The 21,342-nt window shown below is 39.7% G+C and overlaps 1 protein-coding gene and 1 non-coding gene across 2 annotated transcripts; both read right to left on the reverse strand.

The window, feature by feature from the left end:
* Positions 1-2,913: 2,913 nt before the first annotated feature.
* Positions 2,914-12,916, reverse strand: LOC120878598 (cytochrome P450 7A1). Its single transcript, XM_040261265.1, has 6 exons — positions 12,756-12,916; positions 10,356-10,596; positions 8,585-9,162; positions 6,812-6,942; positions 5,204-5,379; positions 2,914-4,389 (listed from the first exon to the last, which is right to left on the reverse strand). The coding sequence occupies exons 1-6, from the start codon at positions 12,833-12,835 to the stop codon at positions 4,090-4,092; spliced, it is 1,506 nt and encodes a 501-aa protein (XP_040117199.1). The 5' UTR covers positions 12,836-12,916; the 3' UTR covers positions 2,914-4,089.
* Positions 9,688-9,760, reverse strand: TRNAG-CCC. The gene has a single exon. It is a non-coding gene; the product is annotated as a tRNA-Gly (tRNA).
* Positions 12,917-21,342: the final 8,426 nt, after the last annotated feature.

The raw sequence follows: 21,342 nt of genomic DNA on the forward strand, positions 1-21,342 counted from the left end.
AAGTAATGTCTCTGCTTTTTAATATGCTGTCTAGATTGGTCATAAATTTTCTTCCAAGGAGTAAACATCTTTTAATTTCATGGCTGCAGTCACCATCTACAGTGATTTTGGAGCCCCCCAAAATAAAGTCTGTCACTATATCCACTGTTTCCCCATCTATTTGCCATGAAGTGATGGGACGAGATGCCATGATCTCAGTTTTCTGAATGTTGAGCTTTAAGCCAACTTTTTCACTCTCCTCTTTCACTTTCATCAAGAGGCTCTTTAGTTCTTCACTTTCTGCCATAAGGGTGGTGTCATCTGCATATCTGAGGTTATTGATATTTCTCCTGGCAATCTTAATTCCAGCTTGTGTTTCTTCCAGCCCAGCATTTCTCATGATGTACCATGCATAGAAGTTAAATAAGCAGTGTGACAATATAAGGCCTTGATGTACTCCTTTTCCTATTTGAAACCAGTGTGTTGTTCCATCTCCAGTTCTAACTGTTGCTTCCTGACCTGCATACACATTTATACCAGTTAGTCAAGATGTAAATGCAAAGGGGAAGTTCTTGAAGGAAATGAAAAGTGCTGTTCCAGTGAACACAGGAACAATAAGACAGTGAAACAGCCTTATTGCTGATATGGAGAAGGTTTTAGTGGCCTGGATAGAAGGTCAAACCAGCCACAACATTCCCTTGCTGCTGCTACTGCTGCTAAGTCGCTTCAGTTGTGTCTGACTCTGTGCGACCCCATAAACGGCAGCTCACCTTAATCAGAGCCTAATCCAGAGCAAGGTCCTAACTCTATTCAGTTCTGTGAAGGCTGAGAGAGGTGTGGAAGCTAGACAAGAAAAGTTTGAAGCCAGCAGAGGTTGGGTCATGAGATTTAAGGAAAGAAGTCATCTGCATAACATTGAAGTGCAAAATGAAGCAGCAAGTGCTGATGTAGAAACTGCAGCAAGTTACCCAGATCTAGCTAATCATAATAATCATAAAGGTGGCTACACTAAGCAACAGGTTTTCAGTGTAGAAGGAACAGCCTTGTGTTGGAAGAAGATGCCATCTCAGGGTTTCCTGGTTAGAGGGGAGAAGTCAATGCATGACTTCAAAACTTCGAAGGACAGCCTGACTCTCTCATCAGGGGCTAATGCAGCTGGTGACTTTAAGTTGAAGCCAATGCTCCTTTACCATTTTGAAAATCCCAGGGCACGTAAGAATTATGCTCAATATACTCTGACTGAGCTCCATAGATGGGACAGAAAAGCCTGGATGACAATACGTATGTTTACAACATGGTTTACTGACTATCCTAAGCCCACTGTTGAGACTTACCACAGTGAAAAAAAAGAGCTGTTTCAAAATATTACTGCTCTTTGACAATGCACCTGGTCACCCAAGAGCTCTGCTGGAGATGAACTATTAGGTAATTGCTCTTCCCATGCCTGCTAACACAACATCTATTTTGCAACCCATGGATCAAGCAGTAATTTTGACTTTCAAGTGTTATTCTTTAAGAAATATGTATTTCATAAGAAATATATATTGCCATAGACAGTGATTCTTCTGCTAGAGCCAGGTAAAGTGATTTGAAAATCTTAGGGAAAGGATTCATTACTCAAGATGCCATTAAAGAACATTCATAAAAAAAAAAAAAAAAGAACATTCATATTTCATGAGAAGAGGTCAAAAATATCAATATTAACAGGAGTTTGGAGAAAGTTGATTCCAAACCCTAATAGATAACTTTGAGAAGCTCAAGACTTCAGTGGAGGAAATAACTGCAGATGTGGTGGAAATAGTGGGGGGAACTAGAAATGGAGTCTGGAGATGTGAGTGAGTTGCTGCCTCCTCAGGATAAAACTTTAACATATGATGAGTTCTTCTGATAAGGGAAGAAAGATTCCATCTGGAGATGGAATCTACTCCTGGTGGAGATGCCGTGAAAGTAGCTGAAATGACGACGAAGAACTGAGAATATGTAAACTTAGTTGCTAAGGCAGTGGCAGGGTTTGAGAGGCCTCCCTGCAATTCTGAAAGAAGTTTTCAAACCATCAGATGATGATTAGCACTTTTTAGCAATTAAGTCTTTTTAATTAAGATATGTACATTGTTTGTTCAGATATAATGCTATTGCACATTTAATAGACTAAAATATACTGTAAAAACATAACTTTTATATTCACTCAGAAACCAAAAAATTCATGTGACTTGCATTATTGGGTTGGTCTGGAACCAAAGGAGATCCAACCAGTCCATTCTAAAGGAGATTGGTCCTGGTGTTCTTGGGAAGGAATGATGCTGAAGCTGAAACTCCAGTACTCTGGCCACCTCATGCAAAGAGTTGACTCATTGGAAAAGACTCTGATGCTGGGAGGGATTGAGGGCAGGAGGAGAAGGGGACGACAGAGGATGAGATGGCTGGATGGCATCACCGACTCGATGGACGTGAGTCTAAGTGAACTCCGGGAGTTGATGATGGACAGGGAGGCCTGGCGTGCTGCGATTCATGGGGTCGCAAAGAGTCGGACACAACTGAGCAACTGAACTGAACTGAACTGGAACCAAACCCATTATATCTCCAGGATGTGTCTATATGAAATATATTAGGGAATCATATTAGAAATTTAGTCTAAAACAAATTTTTTGTAAAAGGGGATTTTGTTAATCTTGGGCCACATGTAAATGAGTTTAATTTTCTTGATATGAAAAATAACTTACACAGGAGATAATCCCATGGTTTATTATTAGTAAACTCAATTACTAATAAATGAAATAAATAGAAAGATTTAAAATCTTTAATGAATTTTATAAAGTATGGAGGAGATTTTTGAGTGAATAATTATTTTGCTTTTCTTATGAGATGAAAAATGAGCAAAATTGTTGTAACTTAGTAGGTGATCACTTTAAACATTTGGAATACTTAAAAATTTAAAACAAAAATTCACACTTTTATTTCTGAAAAGTGAATCATTTCAACATTAGCAAACATTACAATATATCTTGGTATTTGTAGTGCAAGGAAAAAGTTAAATATAATTTACAATATATACATAGAGAAATATCAGTAAAGTATTACAGTTCATAACTCCAGTACTTAAAATATTTCACTAAAGCACTGTTGTACACAGTAGCTGAACACTGTGCTATAGCCTAAACTATATTTCCTTCAATTACAACTTATTTAAAGATAAAAAGTTTTCAAATAAAACACAATGCCAATTTAATGAATTCTTTGCAATTTCATATCCAAAACTTTCAGATGGTCATTATCATCCAATTTTAATTTTAAAATATATCACATGAGAGTTACATTGTTTTCTTAGGTGCATGTTAATAATATCAGAATAAAACCTGCCTTTTCTGGAAAAAAATCTTCCAATTAATATGAAATCTAATAAAAGTGTAGGTAAAATGATTGAAACCTGACACAGATACTAGAGTTTCCAGCAAAAATAAATTAAATATAAAGAGAATATAGTAAAAGCATCTTTAATGTTCTCAAGACATTAAGACAGTCATTTTAAAAGCCATGAATACTAGATATAAGGAAAGCTGAAAAAAATTTTTATTAAAAGGCATGATATAATCCTTTAAAATATCCTCTGTAATATACATCTATACCCAAAGAGCCCCATATCTGATCAGAAAGTCATGCATTTTCACTAAAACGTGAATGTGTACCTTTTGCATAACCATAGGAGGTTTATATAAAAATAAAGCAGTTTCCTTAGGAAAACAAAAAAAGAAGAACTTTTGCCAAATATTCTGGGAAAAAACAAGCAAACAAACAAAAAAAGACTTTTTCCTCTGAAAATAATGAAGTTCAGTCCCTGGCAATGTGAACACTCACAGACTTATTCACATGAAAACAAATTATTGTGCTTCTAGAAACTAGTTTGTTTTGTTTTGTTTTCACTTGCAGAGTCTGAATCAGCATCTGGAAACCGTCACCAAAATGTTAAGATTCACAAGCAAGCACTGGTGAGCAGAACGAGCCTGCTGCACTGTTCCACTGCCACTAAACACGCCTGTCCACAGGGCACTGGTGAGTGGTGGTGCGCCGCAGACTTGTAGCAGCATCAGGGGGCCTCTTTCTCCAAGCATATGTTCACGAATGTTTGAATTTATATCTAAACTCAATATCATGTAATGGTGGTAAAATGCCCAAGCCTGCCCGGGATTGGTCCAAAGGAGGACATTTGACACAGCTCTCCACAAGCTCTAGTTTGAAATAGGAAAGCATCAGGATCAAAAACTGCTTGATTTCCTGGACAGCGAATAATCTTCCAGGACATATAGTGACTCCTGACCCAAAGGGCATGTAGTAATACTTTAACTTGAGTCCATTACTGTAGAAGGTGGTCTTTGTCTTCCCATTTTCATCAAGATAGCGATCATATTTAAAAGTCTGCAATAAACATACAAAGGAAACAAATGCATAAGCTAGTTTAAAAAGAATCTTTTTCTGAATCTGGAAGTTCCAAAGGGTAATTTTCTTTTGTAATCCAATCTATGAATAACATAGCAAATACCCCACCTTGAATCAGAAAGTAATAAGAAATAGGAATTTAAAGAGAACTGAGGGGAATGGGAGAGCTTTATACCTCCCATCCCACCTGGGTGACTAGTTCCTCCCTCCCTTAGGCAGAACGAGAAAGAAGGATTTAGACCAGAAATTAGAGGAGTCAGTATATTAGCCTCTAATTTCCTAGACTTGGGAAGAGGCACTTTTTAAGGAAGGAAGGAGGCAGCTTTATTATTGCAACTGCAGATGTAATATATTAGAGATTGTTGTTGTTGATATTTAGTCACTAAGTCACATCTCACTCTTCTGAAACACCACGGATTGTAGCCCCAAAGGCTCCTCTGCCCATGGGATTTCCCAGGCATGAGTACTGGAGTGGGTTGCCATTTCCTCCTCCAGGGGATCTTCCTGATCCAGGGACTGAGCCTGCCTCTCCTGCACTGGCAGGTGGATTCTTTACGGCTGAGCCACCAGGGAAGCCTCTAGTAGAGATATGACGGCAAATACCAAGAGTAAAAATTAAAATTTCAGCCATCATCCAAATTCTCCAAAATATAATATGAATATTTGGCGTTAATAAAAGAGAGAATCCCTGTGATTTCAATGATCAAATGAATTCTGCAGTGGTAAATTTCCTTTTTATTTCAGTCTGGGTACATATCACTGGGACACTGAACTTTGAAAAACAGTCACTTACCAAAGGGTCTGGGTAGATTTCTGGATCTAAATGCATTAACTGTGGATAAAGAGCTATGATGTCATCTTTGCGGATATTATAGGAACCATCCTGGAGGTGCAAAGTGAAGTCCTCTTTAGCCGTACGGATGTTGAGGGAAGCACTGGAAAGTCTCAGAGACTCCTTGATGATACTGTCTAAAGATTTTAAGAGGAATAAAGGAGGAGAGAAAAGGAAGAAGAAAGAACAAAGTATTTATAAAGGCCATGTAATCTAGAGTCTGATATACCCCTAGCAACCAGTAACACAAACCTAAACAGACTAGGGGAAGCTGGCCAGATCCAAATTTCTCAAACTTTTTTATGTGCTGTGATCAATGATTCAGTTGTGCCTAGTATATTTTTAATCTGATAATCTGAGTTATAATCTCTTGATATAATCTTGATCATCAATGGAAACTAGACTTTCATAATTTTACAGAAAAATAATCTTATTTCTACATGATACTAGACATCTAATAATTGCAAGTAATCAGTAAATAACTTTTATGTGAATTATTCAAAGTTTATCACTTTTGATATTTAATATACTAACATTTTTATATGGAAATATTTGTTCAAGATGCAGCTTCACTTCGGTGTTTATGTTGCTGTTGCTGCTGCTAAGTCGCTTCAGTCATGTCCAATTCTGTGTGACCCCAGAGATGGCAGCCTACCAGGCTCCTCCATCCCTGGGATTCAGTGTTTATAAGAACCTGAACTTATCATTACACTGCCTGGGGTTGTGTGAGTACACCCTGCATTCTCGTAGGGACATAAAGGGACACAAAGAACATGCTGAGAATAGCTTAAATATGATGAGACCTTCCAGTCTCTGTCCTTTTAATTGTCATGCTTTAAGTGCTCATCACACAATTGTGCATAAAATCATAGCATGTTAGCACTTGATTTCACAAATGAGAAAATAAGGCCCCCAAAGAGTCGGACACAACTGAGGGACTGAACTGAACTGAAAGTGAAATGACATGTCCGAGGTTTCCACAGCAAATCAGAGCCCTCCCATGGGGCCCGTGCTTCTTGCCTCCCTGTCCCTTCTGCTAGGACACACTGCCCCTGAAAGCATACACTGGTTTCTTGCCTCTAAAGAAACATAACAAAAGCAAGAGAAAACTTTTTCTTACTTAAAAACATAGTACCTCGGTATTTCTATAAAATCCAGAGAATCAAACATTTTTCAATGAAATAACCGTCCACCCCATCTTCCAGCCCATGCAGCTAATTGTGGTTTCATGGTGGTACCTTTTCCCCTTTCGTTTCATGCACACGAATAATGTACTAACTATCAGAAGAGTGGTAAAAGCAGTAACAAGCGAGGAAGAGCTTGAGAGTATAGGGTCAAGAGCTCCATGTCAGGCTGTCACTGGTTCCTCCATCCCATCCCAGGCTGTGATGTAACCTCTAAATGCCTGTCTCTTCACTTGTTATATAGAAACAGTACTAGTCTCCAGGCATAGGGTTGCTGGAGGGTCAGATTGGACATAACACCTGCAACAAGTAAGTGTGTGATGTGAGCTGACGACCGCTGGTAGGAGGACACAGGAATTAACATGTAACACGCACACAAGCAGACCTAGCACGGGCATGTTGTCCAGCTGTGTCTGATTCAGATGAACAGGACTGTCTTCAAAGCTAACTTTCTGACCAGCGTTCTCTAGTGTTTTATTTACTTCTTCAGTGGCCACTTTCATTGCCTCTGGGTCTCTATGAAAAGTTAAGAGAAAAGAAAAGATGTTCAGAGCATAAGCTTTTTCTCTACCAAAAAGTCTGCAAAAAGACATTTCCCCCTTTTAATCAGATACAGATCAAGATACAGAGAAGGTGATAAAGGGGCATTCCCATTTATTTTTTACTCTTTTATAGTTGTGCCTTTTAAATATTTTTATAGTTACTCCAGGTCTTAGTTGGGGCATGTGAACTCTTAGTTGTGAACTCTTAGTCCCTGACCAAGGATCGAATCTGGGCCCCCTGCACTGAGGAGTATGGAGTCTTAGCCCTGAACCACCAGGGAAATCCCTATAGTTTTTTAAGTCCTTGGATATCAGCAAGAACTGATGGAAGGATCTCGCTACGTAAAAGTAAATCTTTGGCCAGACTTAAATAAGTGATTCTAATAAGGATTAAATGATCAAAGTAGTCATTTCATGGCAAGTGAGAAATTTGCCTCCAAGATAACGATTCTACGTACTAGCTAAACTGCCAAAGGAATTTAAATTTACTCTTAAAATCCCTATGATTCCACATAAAGCAGCTTTTCCACTTGTATGGTAATTTATTCCTCTGACACTTGGACCTCTGAAATGAATGTGACTTCATTTTAGGGCACTGACATTCACTGGATCCTCAGCTCAAGGTGAGGTGTCCATGGAACAGGATCGCAGTTAACTAAGTCTCAGAAACATCTGATTGATGTCTTTGCATGACTATCAGGAAATGGCTACTATTACTATAGGATATAAAATTGCTGTTGTAACCTTGCTGTTAATATATGAATTTACTCCAGACAGAGCTTTCCGAAGTAAACATTTTATAAGACATTTAATCTTTGAGACAGATGAGTTTTTTATCTGAAATTAAAAAAAAATATTTTAAAGACATAAAATTAGCAGCTCTCAACAGAACTTTGGCATTCCCAATCCAATTGAATAGTAATTTTGTGTCTGTGCAACATCCAGTTTAACTGGCATAATTCAATAAAACATTTGAATGTCAAATTCCCAAAAGACTAACCTTTGGGAAAGAAATCACGTTATGCAAAGTTTATGTTGCATCCAAGTTTTTTTAATATACAGTGTTTAAAAGGCAAAATCTAGCTAAATTCCATCAATAACAGTATATTATGATTGATTCATAGGTATTAGAGTTGGTCAAATAGTATTACAGCAACCACTAACTGAGTGAAAAAGCAGTTAATGTAGGCAGGCTGAAGTGGCTTAGCAAGCATGCACGCACTGTCCTTTTTGCTGACAGTACATCAGCAATCACATAGGGATATTTTTATGATTATAAAGACCAAATTCATGCACTTAAAGAGGCGTCGTGAAGAACAACCTGGCCTTAAGGAGAAGGGCTCTGGGTGCAGACAGCCTCATTGACCCTGTACCAGTATGTTCCTTTCCCCAGGACGATCAGTCTCTGCTTCTATAAGATGCGTTTAGCAGTCACAGCTGTTTTTAGAGGATCGGATGAGCCGATGTAACTATTGAACATTTACAAGGGTAAATGCCACATTCATGACTGACAGCATGAGAAGGTACCATGAGTCTTTTTTTTTTTTTTTAGTTACAATGGTTGAATTTCTGCTTCCAACTAAAATAAAGAAATAAATGGATAATCTGCTAATTACCTAATCATTTGAAACAAGCTCCAGAAAGTAGCTGGAATGGTGTTTGCTTGTGATGCCCAGAGGACTGCGAGGAGTGACTTGGCTCTCTCTGTGTCGTCCAAGGTGGCAAATGTGTCATTCAGAAACCTGACCAGCTCTGAGATGTGGTCTCTTTCTCTGAGCTTCTGGAGCCTCAAGCCCTCCGTCAACTTCTCCCGGGCGTAGTGTCCTGTCTTGAACACATGGATGGGGAAGCCAGCCACCAGGGCGGGAAAGATTTTGTCAAATTGCTTGAAGTTGTCCAGGCTGTTTTGAATGAGTGCCTTTTGGGCATCTTGCCCTGCGAGATCACGGCCAAAGAGCGTCAAGTAGCCAGCTTCGAACATGACCCGGTAGCAGAAGGAGTACATCCCCTCGGTCACCCAGGCAGGGGTGGGGGGCTGTGGTGACCCCTGGGGTCTCAGGACAAGCTGGAGGTTTCCCATCATGGCTTCTGTGAGGGAGCTCAAGGCATCACCCTGCAGGGTCTTGATGATAGTTTTGCTTATGTTATCAGTGGTGTTTCCATCACTCGGGTCAATGCTTCTGTGTCCAAATGCCTGATGAGAAATGAAATGTGGGGGAAAAAAGAAATTAAGCCTGACCCAGGACTAGTAAATGAGGATGGCATGGCAACCCACTCCAGTACTCTTGCCTGGAGAATCCCGTAGACAGAGGAGCCTGGCAGGCTACGGTCCATAGGGTCACGCGACTGAAGTGACTTAGCAGCAGGACTAGTAAACAGCGTGATTCTTTCATGATTCTCTACTTGTTAAAAAAGGGGAGGAGAAGGGAACAAGCCTTCCCACCTGAAATTTCATAGCAGTTATATTTGAAATACCACTTCAAATAAATGGCCAAATCACATCCTTCAAGGCCAACTTTAAGTCCCAGATTATCAGTGAAACTTCCTTCACAACTACTCTGCTCTTCTCTTTCTTATTTTTCTATGCTTCTGCATTTATCTGCATGTTAATTTGGTGTTAATCAAGAGTGTTTCTTTAAAATGTTTATTTATTTATTTGGCTGCACTGGGTCTTAGTTAGGGTACTTGGGAACTCTTAGTTGAGGTATTTGTGACCTAGTTCCCTGACTAGGGATCGAACCCAGGCCCTCTGCATTGGGAGTGCAGAGTCTTAGTCACTGGACCACCAGGGAACTCCAAAGAATTTTTTTTTTTAATCATTGGTTCTCTTTCATATTCCTTGTAGATATATCTTAACCAGATTTTAAGTTACTTAGGGGCAGAGACCAGGTCTAATATTTCTTTGCAGAAACTCAGTTAATATTGATTTATTTTTCTCTGTAAAAGAGCCTTTTAAAGTGATGCCAAAATATCTGGACAATTCCTTAACAAAATTAAACAATTGTGTGGCATGGGTGTGGTAAAACAACTATTGAATGTTAAGTTCCCACATGTGCTCTGGGTGTTGTGTAGAAATTATTGACATGAGTGAGTTTTAAAACTGTCTTGTACAGTACCATCTAGTCCAGTAAAACATTTAGTTTTTATTTCACCCTCCTAAACTGGTTAGAAAATGACAAATCTATACCTATTTCAACTTTTTAAATGGTTAGTACCAAGAGATTATGTCCAATTTGGTTTATTGTGTTTCTAAGAATCTTCATGTAAGGGTAGGTCTCTTCAACATCTCTGTCTTTAAATTGGAGTACATCAGAATGATTAAATAGATTGACATAGAAAGGTAGAAAATAAACAAGTCTAATGTTATGTAAATGCAAATCTGGTTACCTTTGCAGAAGCAGTAAAGTGAAATTTTTTCCAATCAAAGTATTTTCCATGGCACAGTACTTTATGATATGACAAGGGATTTGTGATGAAGTGGACATAGTTTCCCATCAGTCTGCAGGTGAAAACATGACCGTGTTTCCTTTGATTCGCTCTGAGGAACTCGAGAGGATTAGCACCAAACTGCAGAGCACAACCCAGATACGGAATCAGTCCGTTCTCCAGAGGTGGTTCGCCCATCTGCCTGTGAGAAACAAGAGATGGTAAATATGGAAAACTGTACATAGTTCTTTGTTTATGTTTATTTATATTAAGTTTACTACCACTGATGTGAAATTTCAAACTCTATTGATATTTTTTTGGTTGGTGAGGCCCTGCTCCTTTACTAAAATAATGAGTCATCTTAACTTAGTAACATGATATGTTGGTTAAAATGATAGATAAATCCATCTATCCATCCATCCATCCATCCATCCATGCATCCATTCAGCAAACACATATGTGTGCACACGTGTATTTGTGTACGGTATGCTCAATCATGTCCAACTCTTTTGCAACTCCATGGACTGTAGTCCGCCAGGCTCCTCTGTCCATGAAGTTTCCCAGGCAAGAACACTAGAGTGGGTTGCCATTTCCATCTCCAGGAGAATCTTCCCGACCCAGAGAATCAAACCCGCATCTCTTGCATCTCCTGCATTGGCAGGGGGATTCTTTACCCCTGCACCACCTGAGAAGCCCTTACTGAATGTCTAATATATGCTGCTCATTCTTCCCAATCATGAGGATAAAAGGGTCAACCAAGGCCAACAAGAATTTTGCTCTCAGTGTAGAAATGAAATTACATTGTAGTGTTTATATTTGTTTCTAAGCATTGTTTGCCTGAGTATCTCAAAATGTTTTATTTTATTGTCTTCTCTAAAGGTATATAGCATACTGAATGACAGAAAGGATTGCAGAATTGAAGTTTTTAAAAATCTTCATAGTTTAAACATTTTATTATTCTGTAATGATAGTTGAAGAGGGAATCTGAGAAATCACATTATAGAATGAAATTGAATAAGATAGGTATTGACATGGTTGTTGATTATAATTTAGTGCTCTTTCTTATAATCTAGCATTATAATTTAATGCTCATGCTATTTTAAATGTTTTCATTTAATCAAATAAACATTTATTTTCCAACAGAAACCACTCTCCCTCTTTGTAGAATAATACAGCATAAAATAATGATTTTTATTTTCATAGTTTGCAGGTAAGTAGTTTAATTAAAAATAGAAATTACCAAGCCTGAATTAAAATCCCGAAAAGGAAAAAAAAAAAAAAACTGTTAAAAGGTGGACAACCCATAGCAGCCTACATAGCTGAAGATATACAGTGGGTAATTCTGTTTTGGAGACTGACATAGTCGAGAATATTTATATGCCCTCCCCCAAATGCTCTTTGAACTAATCAGAAGTTAAATAATTATGGTAGATGTATCTGACTTTATTGTATTTCTTCAACCAGTTGTAAATGATGCACACAAATAAGTGATGTCTCATGTGTTTGGCAGTTTCCCAATTCACCATGATTGATTATCATTAGTAATAGTAATAGATTCTTAACCCTGATGTTAAGGGGACATGGGTTTGATCCCTGGTCTGGGAATATCCCACCTACTGCAGAGCAACTAAGTCCATGTGCCGCAACTACTGAGCCTGTGCTCTGGCACAGCGAGTCACAACCTCTGAGTCCACACATCACAACTCCTGAAGCCCGTGCAGTCTTAGCACCTAGAGCCTGTGCTCCACAACAACCACAGCGATGAGAAGCTTGAGCACTGCAACCGAGAGTAGCCCCCGCTCACCGCAACTAGGGAAAGCCCTCGCAGCAACAAAGACCGAGGGAGGCTAAAACTGAAGAGTAAATACAAGAAAGCTTAAAAAAAAGAATAGGATGATCACTGCAGGCACTTGTCCAGCCTAGCCCGAGTGTATATAGTGCACAAGAACTAGCTGAAAAGAGAACATTTGTTTAGTTGGAGCATCTATTTAATCTACAAGATAGCAACTGCAGATCCCACTTACCACGTCTATCCTTACTCATCCACACTTTATATGCACACATGGGCACACAGACATACGCACACACACAGATCTTACAAAGTTTCTGTCAGTGATGTTTAACAAGTTTGTCCATTTTTACATTAAGACTAATATATTTCAATACTAAAAAGGAAACATTGCCATTATATCTCTTGTGAGATATAATAAAAATGATACTTTCTTTTTTTTTTAATTTAAAAATATTAAGGAAGAAAATGCCAGCATTTGTAAGTACAGAAAACCAACTGTATGGTATAACAATGAAAGTTAAATAACTTTAAATGAATGAACAAAAATGCAATTTAAAGATAAAACTTACCTTCTTCTTATTCCAAGAAGTAGGTATAAACAACAGCACACTACTATAACAATCCCCCAGATCAAAGAGAGGCTCATCATTTTGCAAATATAATGTGAAACCTCGGAGGAGGAGCGTCTGCGATGAGAAAGGTAAGGATGTAACAACAGACTCCAGCTAGACTTTTTATACATGGTAAGATGCTTCACTTGAGTGATCAAAGCAAACAATTAACCATCCCTATTAGGTAAAAAAAATAAAATAAAATAACTGGCCTTGAACTAAGTCCACAAGTATCAGAAGAGGTTCCAAAACAATCAGAGGCCTGCCATACTTGATAAGTTGAAGGTCACTCAAACATATGTTGATTTAACATTCAGACCTGGGAATGACAGCCAGTATTACAAATTTAGTACACTTATGAAAAGAAAATAAACCTGTTCAAGATGAACATATCAAATAGAGATGTAAAATATAATAAGGCAAAGAAAAGTAAGTACAAGTTATCTTTAAGCTAATGATTTGATCTTGTTACCTTCAAAAAGAAATCAATTTAAATGATTTACGAGAGAGAGAGCCGTAAAGTTCAAAGGAAAGAGAACTGAGTGAAACATTTCTGCTGCTTCACGTTTCAGTGCTTTTACAAAAGCACGGGTATTTTACTATATATAGTAACCTGTTACTTACCTATCACCCTCAAGAAAGAAAGTATCCCACAAAAATTCATCCTCCAGCTACACACAGTCTAGTGTTTTAAGTCTTTATTAAATTTATGACAATATTCCTTCTGTTTTATGTTCTAGCTTTTTGGCATGTGGGATCTTATCTCCTGGACCAGGGACTGAATCCACACCCCCTTGCTCTGGAAGGCGAAGTCTCAACCACTGGACCAGCAGGCAAGTTCCCCACAACACAGTTTATCTTAAAGCATCAAAACTTTATCCACCACTTTTTTCTAACTGAAAATAGGTTTATTAATTTTTCTGATTGTTAAAGGAGTATAGCTTAATTTCAAATAATTCAAGACTAACTGAAACATATCTTAGTAGAAAGGGAAAGTCAATTCATAATTTTCCTCTGCCACATCTCCCCACGCAGAACTGTTACCTGTTTGGTGTGTGTATCCTCCCAGACTTCATTTCTTTGCGCACTTATGAGGTAAATGAACATCTATTCTGTACCAAGAACTCTTTAGAGGTATTCTGACTACAGGTATTAATAAGATGGGCTGATTCCCTGCTTTAATGAAGGCACTATTTTAGTCAAGAGATAGATAATAAAATATAAGACATAAAATAAGGCAAAGTGCAGAGAGCTATCAGGGCATGAGAGCAACTGCAGGCGTGGTGACTTGCTCCTCTGAGATCAAGGGATTAGCCAAGGCAAAGCTAGAAGGACGAGAAACCCAAGAAGAAAGAGCAAATGTGGTAGTCCTGAGTTAAGGATGAGCTTGATCTACCTAAGAGCCAGAAAGGATGTAGGACACACTGGAGCAGAGTGAATGAGGGGAAGCTTGGTGATGTAAGTCAAGAGCTCGGTCACGTACAGGACGCTTGAGAGAAGCGAAAGAGAGTTTGGAGGGTGGCAGATCAAAACAGTGTCTTCAGCTACACAGACTGCTGTGTTGTCAGGTTAACAGCTGAACTTGAGTTTGAAACACGGGAGAACAGTCAAAGGTGGAAATAGGAATCACAAGTCATCAGTCTGAATGGTGTTTAGAGCCCAGAGACTATATCATATCACCTTGGGAGACAATGTGAAATTGAAAGTTGTGAGTCGCTCAGTCATGTCAGACTCTTAGCAACCCTATGGACTGTAGCCTGCCAGGTTCCCCTATCCTTGGAATGTTCCAGGCAACAACACTGGAGTGGGCTGCCATTCCCTCCTCCAAGGGATCTTCCTGACCCAGGGTTCAAACCCAGGTCCCCTACATTGCAGGCAGATTCTTTATCATCTGAGCCACAGGAAAGTCCAGGGAGACAATGAAGCCCAAGAAAAGAGTAGAATCCAACACCAGACCCCAGAGCAGTCCATTTCTTGGGATCAGTCAGAGAGCAATGAAGAGAAGATGGGGAAGAAACAGTAGGAATAAAACCGAGAGAATACAGTCACAGGAAGAGGAAGATGCCCTTGAAGAAAGATGAGTACATCACAGGCTACTCTAAGGTCAAGGAGGAGGACAGGGAAAGGACCACTGGATTTGAACACGAGGAGATAGTTGGTGAGTCACACATAGACATACATGCAAAGATGGGATTCCATTAAAGACTTTATATAGCACAAAAAAATGAATATCGTGAATGTTTCCCATGACAACACACATCTGTATGTATTACATTTATATATGTAAGATTTCTTCATTTTTGTTCTGTGTGTATAGTCTGCCATTGACTAAATGTACTATTATTTAGTTAACTGATTCTCTACTGGTGGGTACTTGGTTTCCAGTTCTTGGCTACAGAATCCATAGATTCATTTCATGCTTTTTTGCCTCCTTGAACAGAAACTACAAATATTTTCTCATGGGGGATTTGTGATCATAGTTATGAATATCCACCGTTCTGTGGCAGTACATAGACTTTTCAGTCCATTTAGATATTTTTAGGGCATTACACCCATTAAATACATTTAGACTGGTGTGCCTTTTTGAATTCCTGTGTCTGTTTTCTATGTGACTCATTAAAGGTGAAACCTTTACATTAGCTGGCCTGTCACAACAGCATGTCAAAATCAGAGTAAACAGCAACCTAAGAGCCAACCAGTTTAACCCTTGGGAGTTACCTCTCAAGCAAACAAATGACAAATGTGGAAAAAATGGCACTTGGGGCCTCTAGAAATTATCTGAAGTTTCCAGTGCATTTATAATTTTGTCAAAATTAGAATGTTTTCAAAATGCTAAAGGAGAAGTACATTCACAACTCCAAGAAAATGTTCTTAAGCCTTGTCTTCCCCATCCCCTCTCAGCACACCATGAAACTCCATTCAAGTATAACCTGGATCCCCTTTAGCCTCATCTATTCTTCCTACTTCTTCTCTCACTGTCCCTCTTCTAGACAAAAGAGCCCAGGACACATACCCCTCCTTTTCTTCAGTGGGCTGAGGAAAAGCAGAGACACAGATGTCCATGTTCGTATTTTTCTTTGTGGTTTACATCTTCCTTCTAGGATGTCACTTCTTTCTACTGTCCTGTCCACACGAGGATCCGTCCCACCCCTAACACACTGTCTCTAATCTGCCGAGTGGTGACTGAGATGCCCCTTATGTCATCCCAACTATTCACGGGTTGCAGGTAAATACCTGCAAGGTCTCCTGAAGAGTCAAGCACATTACGTTTCAGGCTTGGGTGCCACAGCATCTCAGTGCGGCTAGCACAGTGATCGGAGTATCAGAAAAAAAGCAAATGCCAGCCGAATTGGAAAGTCATTTACTTATTTTTTTATTCTCTGCTATGTTTCAAACTGTGAATTTTTATTACAAACACACACACACACACATGCTGAGCATGTGTGTCCCACATGGGCTCTGACCTATGGGGTTTCCATAGCAACAAGATAAAAGGTAAGTGCTCTGATCCACAAAGGAGGATGCTTGAGCTGCCAGAAGGCCTAGCATGAACCAAGCTTATATAAACACTCTAATCCCTCTGTAGTCTATCAATTTCCTCTGAATTTATATGGTAGTGAAGGGTCCACACTGATGTTCAGAGGAAGAGCTGATTCTGAGCCTCAGAGAACACAGAGCCCGAGTCTAACACCCCATCCCATGAACAGGAACATACAAAACTTGGGAACTCAGACTAGAGGAAGAGAAAGTAGAGAGAACTGCTCAAGCTATCTGCTTATGTAACCTGATGGCGTAACTGGTTCCTTCTATTGAGAAACGCTGTAAACATAGTTTACATATGTGTGATTGTTCAAAATAAAATAAACTGTCAATATGATTAAACAATTGAGTCAAACCAGTTGTTTTCTTGAATTCACAACTAAGACTAATTCAACAGTGGAATGTGAGTATGTCAAGGCTGAATATTGTCACCCTGCTTATTTAACTTATATGCAAAGTACATCATAAGAAATGCTGGGCTGGATGAAGCACAAGCTGGAATCAAGATTGCTGGGAGAAATATCAATAACCTCAGATATGCAGATGACACCACTCTTATGGCAGAAAGCGAGAAGGAACTAAAGAGCCTCTTGATGAAAGTGAAAGAAGAGAGTGAAAAAGCTGGCTTAAAACTCAACATTCAGAAAACTAAGATCATGGCATCCGGTCCCATCACTTCATGGCAAATAGGGAAACAATGGAAACAGTGGCAGACTTTATTTTGGGGGGCTCCAAAATCACTGTATATGGTGACTGCAGCCATGAAATTAAAAGATGCTTGCTCCTTGGAAGAAAAGTTATGACCAACCTAGATAGCATATTAAAAAGCAGAGACATTACTTTGCCAACAAAGGTCCGTCCAGTCAAAGCTATGGTTTTTCCAGTAGTCATGTATGGATGTGAGAGTTGGACTATAAAGAAAACTGAGCATCAAAGAATTGATGCTTTTGAACTGTGGTGTTGGAGGAGACTCTTGAGAGTCCCTTGGACTGCAAGGAGATCCAACCAGTCCATCCTAAAAGGAATCAGTCCTGAATATTCATTGGAAGGACTGATGCTAAAGCTGAAACTCCAATACTGTGGCCACCTGATGTGAAGAACTGACATTGGAAAAGACTCTGATGCTGGGAAAGATTGAAGGCAGGAGGAGAAGGGGACAACAGAGAATCAGATGGTTGGATGGCATCACTGACTCAATGGGGATGAGTTTGAGTGAACTCCAGGAGTTGGTGATGGACAGGGAGGCTTGGTGTGCTGCAGTCCATGGGGTCATAAAGAGTCAGACACAACTGAACTGAACTGAAGGTTCATGGTAGCCTAAACAAGAGGTTTGTGGGAGTTTTTTTTTCAGGAACGTGTATCCAATTTGAGTTGGAGCCTGTAAAACCCTGGTTGGGACCACAGACCCTCCAACTGCACAGGCTCAAATGTCTGATCATGACCTTGTGACCTGAGATGGCCCAAAACATCAGAGCATCCCACGGAGAAGCAAGCAGCTCAGTTGTACCTGCACAACCAGGACGACTTCACCTTTTTCTTATCCTCAGTCACCTTTTCCCACCCTCCACACCCCAAGGGTTATGCCATAAATAGCCCAAGCCCCTCCCCTCTGGGCAGGTGGGACTGAGGTTTCCTATATGGCTGTCTTGCAGTGCTTTCTTGCAGAAAGCACTTGAATAAGTGCTTTCTCTGAGGGTAAACCTCAGTGTCTCAGCATTTGGCTTGCTGCGAGCTGGGCGAACAAACCTGGTTCTAATACTGTGTTTTTAACTTTTTCGGACAAACTATTTTCCAAAGTGGCTGTGCCACTGTACATTCCCACCAGCAAGGTAAGAGGGTTCCAGTTTCTTTGTGTCCTTGTCAACTGTTACTTTTGTCTCCATGTTTTTAAGTACAACCACCCTGTTTGGTGTGAAATAATACCTTATTCTGGGTTTGATTTGTGTTTCCCTAATGAGTAAAAATGTTTTCATGTGATTATTGGCCCTTTGTAAATCTTTGGAACATGTTTACTCAAACCGTTTGCTCATTTTTTTTACTCAGTATTTGTCTTTTTCTTGTTCACTTTTAAGAGTTCTTTTCATATTCTGGATGCTATACCCTTATCAGACATGATTTTCAAACATTTCCTCCCATTCTGCTGCTTGTCTTTTCATTTTCTTGATAATATCTTTGGATGAACAAAGGTGTTTAATTTTGTTGAAGTTCCATTTACCTATCTTTTAAAAAAATATTTATTTGGCTCTTCTGGGTCTTAGGTGCAGTATGTGGGATCTAGCTTCCTGACCAGGGTTTGAACCCAGACACCTGCACTGGGAGTGCGGAATCTTAGCAACTGGACCAACAGGGAGGTTGTACCTGTCTTTTATTGGTCACTTTGGGTGTCATATCTAAGAAGCATTGCCAAATCCTAGACTTAAGGCTGTGTTTTCTCCTAAGAGTTATATGGTTTTAGCTCTTATACATAGGCACTTGTAGGGAAAGAGCAAATCAGCCAAGTTGGCAGTGGTCACTCTCTCTCTTGCTGCAGCCTCCCACCCCACAGTTTGTGAATATATGATTATGTAACAGCTGAGGTCACTGACAGCATTGCACATGCTTGTCACAATGTACCCACTTGGCCATGGCCACTTTTGTTCTGTCAGCATATATGAGCTCCACCTGGAAAGCCCTTGAGGCTGCATTATGTCTGCATCCGCTGGATCACCCATGAGGATATACAGCGTGTCTGCTGCTATGGCTGTTGTACCAGCCATTAGAGAATGAACAAGTCTTCATACGGCTCCTCCCATCATCTTCCAGCTTCTTCCTATCCACTTTCTAGCTCGTGCCTTGCCTACCCTGAATTCATCGAACCAGTAAGATACAGCAAGACAGTTTTTGATCCATTCTGTGTTATTTTTTCAATATGGTATGAGGTTGGGGAAAATCTCATGGACAGAGGAATCTGGTGGGCTGCAGTCCATGACTTCACAAAGAGTTGGGCATGACTGAGCGACTAACACTTACTTAACACTTACTATGAGGTTGAGGAAGTGTGGCATGCTGCAGTCCATGGGGTCGCAAAGAGTCGGGCATGACTGAGCAACTGAACTGAGGATCCAACTTCACTCTCTTGTATGTGGATATTCAGTGTCCACCACCATTTGGGGAAGTGAATCTCTTGGCTTCCTTTTTGAAAGCCAATTGACCATACAGTTAAGTATTTATTGCTGAACTCCTTTTTTCCCTTGATCAGTAGGTTTATCCTTGGGCTTCCCAGGTGGAGCTAATGGTAAAGAATCCACCTGCCAATGCAGGAGTACAAGAGACAAGGGTTCTATCCCTGGGTTGGGAAGATCCCTTGGAGAAGGGAACAGCTACCCACTCCAGTATTCTTGCCTAGGAAATCCCGTGGACAGAGGAGCCTGGTGGGTTTACAGCCCATGCGGTCGAAAAGAGTCAGACATGACTGAGCATGAGCCTATACACAGGTCTATCCCTATGCCAGGATCAAAGTCTTTTATTTAGTTAGTTAGCTATGCTGGGTCTTCATGTAGCATGCAGGATCTTTAGTTGCAGCATGTGAGATCTAGTTCCCTGACCAGGGATCGTACTCCTGCATTGGGAGTGCTGTGTCTCAGCCACTGGACCACCAGGGAAGTCCCAAGCACAATCTTGATTACTGTAGGCTTGTACTCAGTTTTGAAATCAGGAAATGTTGAGTCCTTCCACTTTGTTCTTTTTAAAGATGTTTTGGCTATTCTGTGTCTTTTAAATTTGTATATGAATTTTAGAATGAAGTTGTAAATTTCTTCAAAAAAAAATAAAAAAACCTGGGATTTTGATAGGGAATGCATTCACTCTATCAAGTTAGAAAGTATTGTTATCTTACCAAAATTAAGTCTTCTGACCCATTAAATGGGTTATCTTCTCATTTATTTCCGTCTTTAAATTTCTTTCAATGATGTTTTGCAGCTTTTACAAATCTTGCACTCTTTTGTTAAATTTATTCCTAAGAGTACATCATGCAAAATGCCAGGCTGGATGAAGCACAAGCTGGAATCAAGATTGCTGGGAGAAATATCAATAACCTCAGATATGCAAATGACACCACCCTTATGGCAGAAAGTGAAGAGGAACTAAAGAGCCTCTTGATGAAAGTGAAAGAGGAGAGTGAACAAGCTGGCTTAAAACTCAACATTCAAATAACGAAGATCATGGCATCCAGTCCCATCACTTCATGGCAAATAGATGGGGAAACAATGGAAACAATGACAGACTATTTTCTTGGGCTCCAAAATGACTGCATATGGTGACTGAAGCCATGAAATTAAAAGACACTTGCTCCTTGGAAGAAAAGCTATGACCAGCCTAGACAGCATATTAAAAAGTAGAGACATTACTTTGCCAACAAATGTCCATCTAGTCAAAGCTATGGTTTTTCCAATAGTCATGTATGGATGTGAGAGTTGAAGTATAAAGAAAGCTGAGTGCCAAAGAATTGATGCTTTTGAACTGTGGTTTTGGAGAAGACTCTTGAGAGTCCCAAGAATTGCAAGGAGGTCCAACCAGTCAATCCTAAAGGAAATCAGTCCTAAATATTCATTGGAAGGATTGGTGGTGAAGCTGAAACTCCAGCTGATGTAACCACCTGATGTGAAGAACTAACTCATTGGAAAAGACCCTGATGCTGGGAAAGATCGAAGGCAGGAGGAGAAGGGGACGACAGAGGATGAGATGGTTGGATGGCATCACTGAGTCAATAAACATGAGTTTAAGTAAACTCTGGGAGTTGGTGATGGACAGGGAGGCCTGGCATGCTGCAGTCCATGGGGTCCAAAAGAGTCAGACACGACTAAGTGACTGAAGTTATTTTATTCTTATTGATGCAATTTACAAGGAATTTTTTTCTCAATTTCATTTATAAATTGTTCATTGTTAATATATAGAAATAAGCTGATTTAGCGGTATTGGTTTCACATTTTCTGAACTTGTTTATTAGCACTCAGAGGTTTTTTTGTGG

This window comes from Oryx dammah, unplaced genomic scaffold, assembly GCF_014754425.2.
Source record: "Oryx dammah isolate SB20612 unplaced genomic scaffold, SCBI_Odam_1.1 HiC_scaffold_19, whole genome shotgun sequence".
Classification (NCBI taxonomy): Eukaryota; Metazoa; Chordata; class Mammalia; order Artiodactyla; family Bovidae; genus Oryx; species Oryx dammah.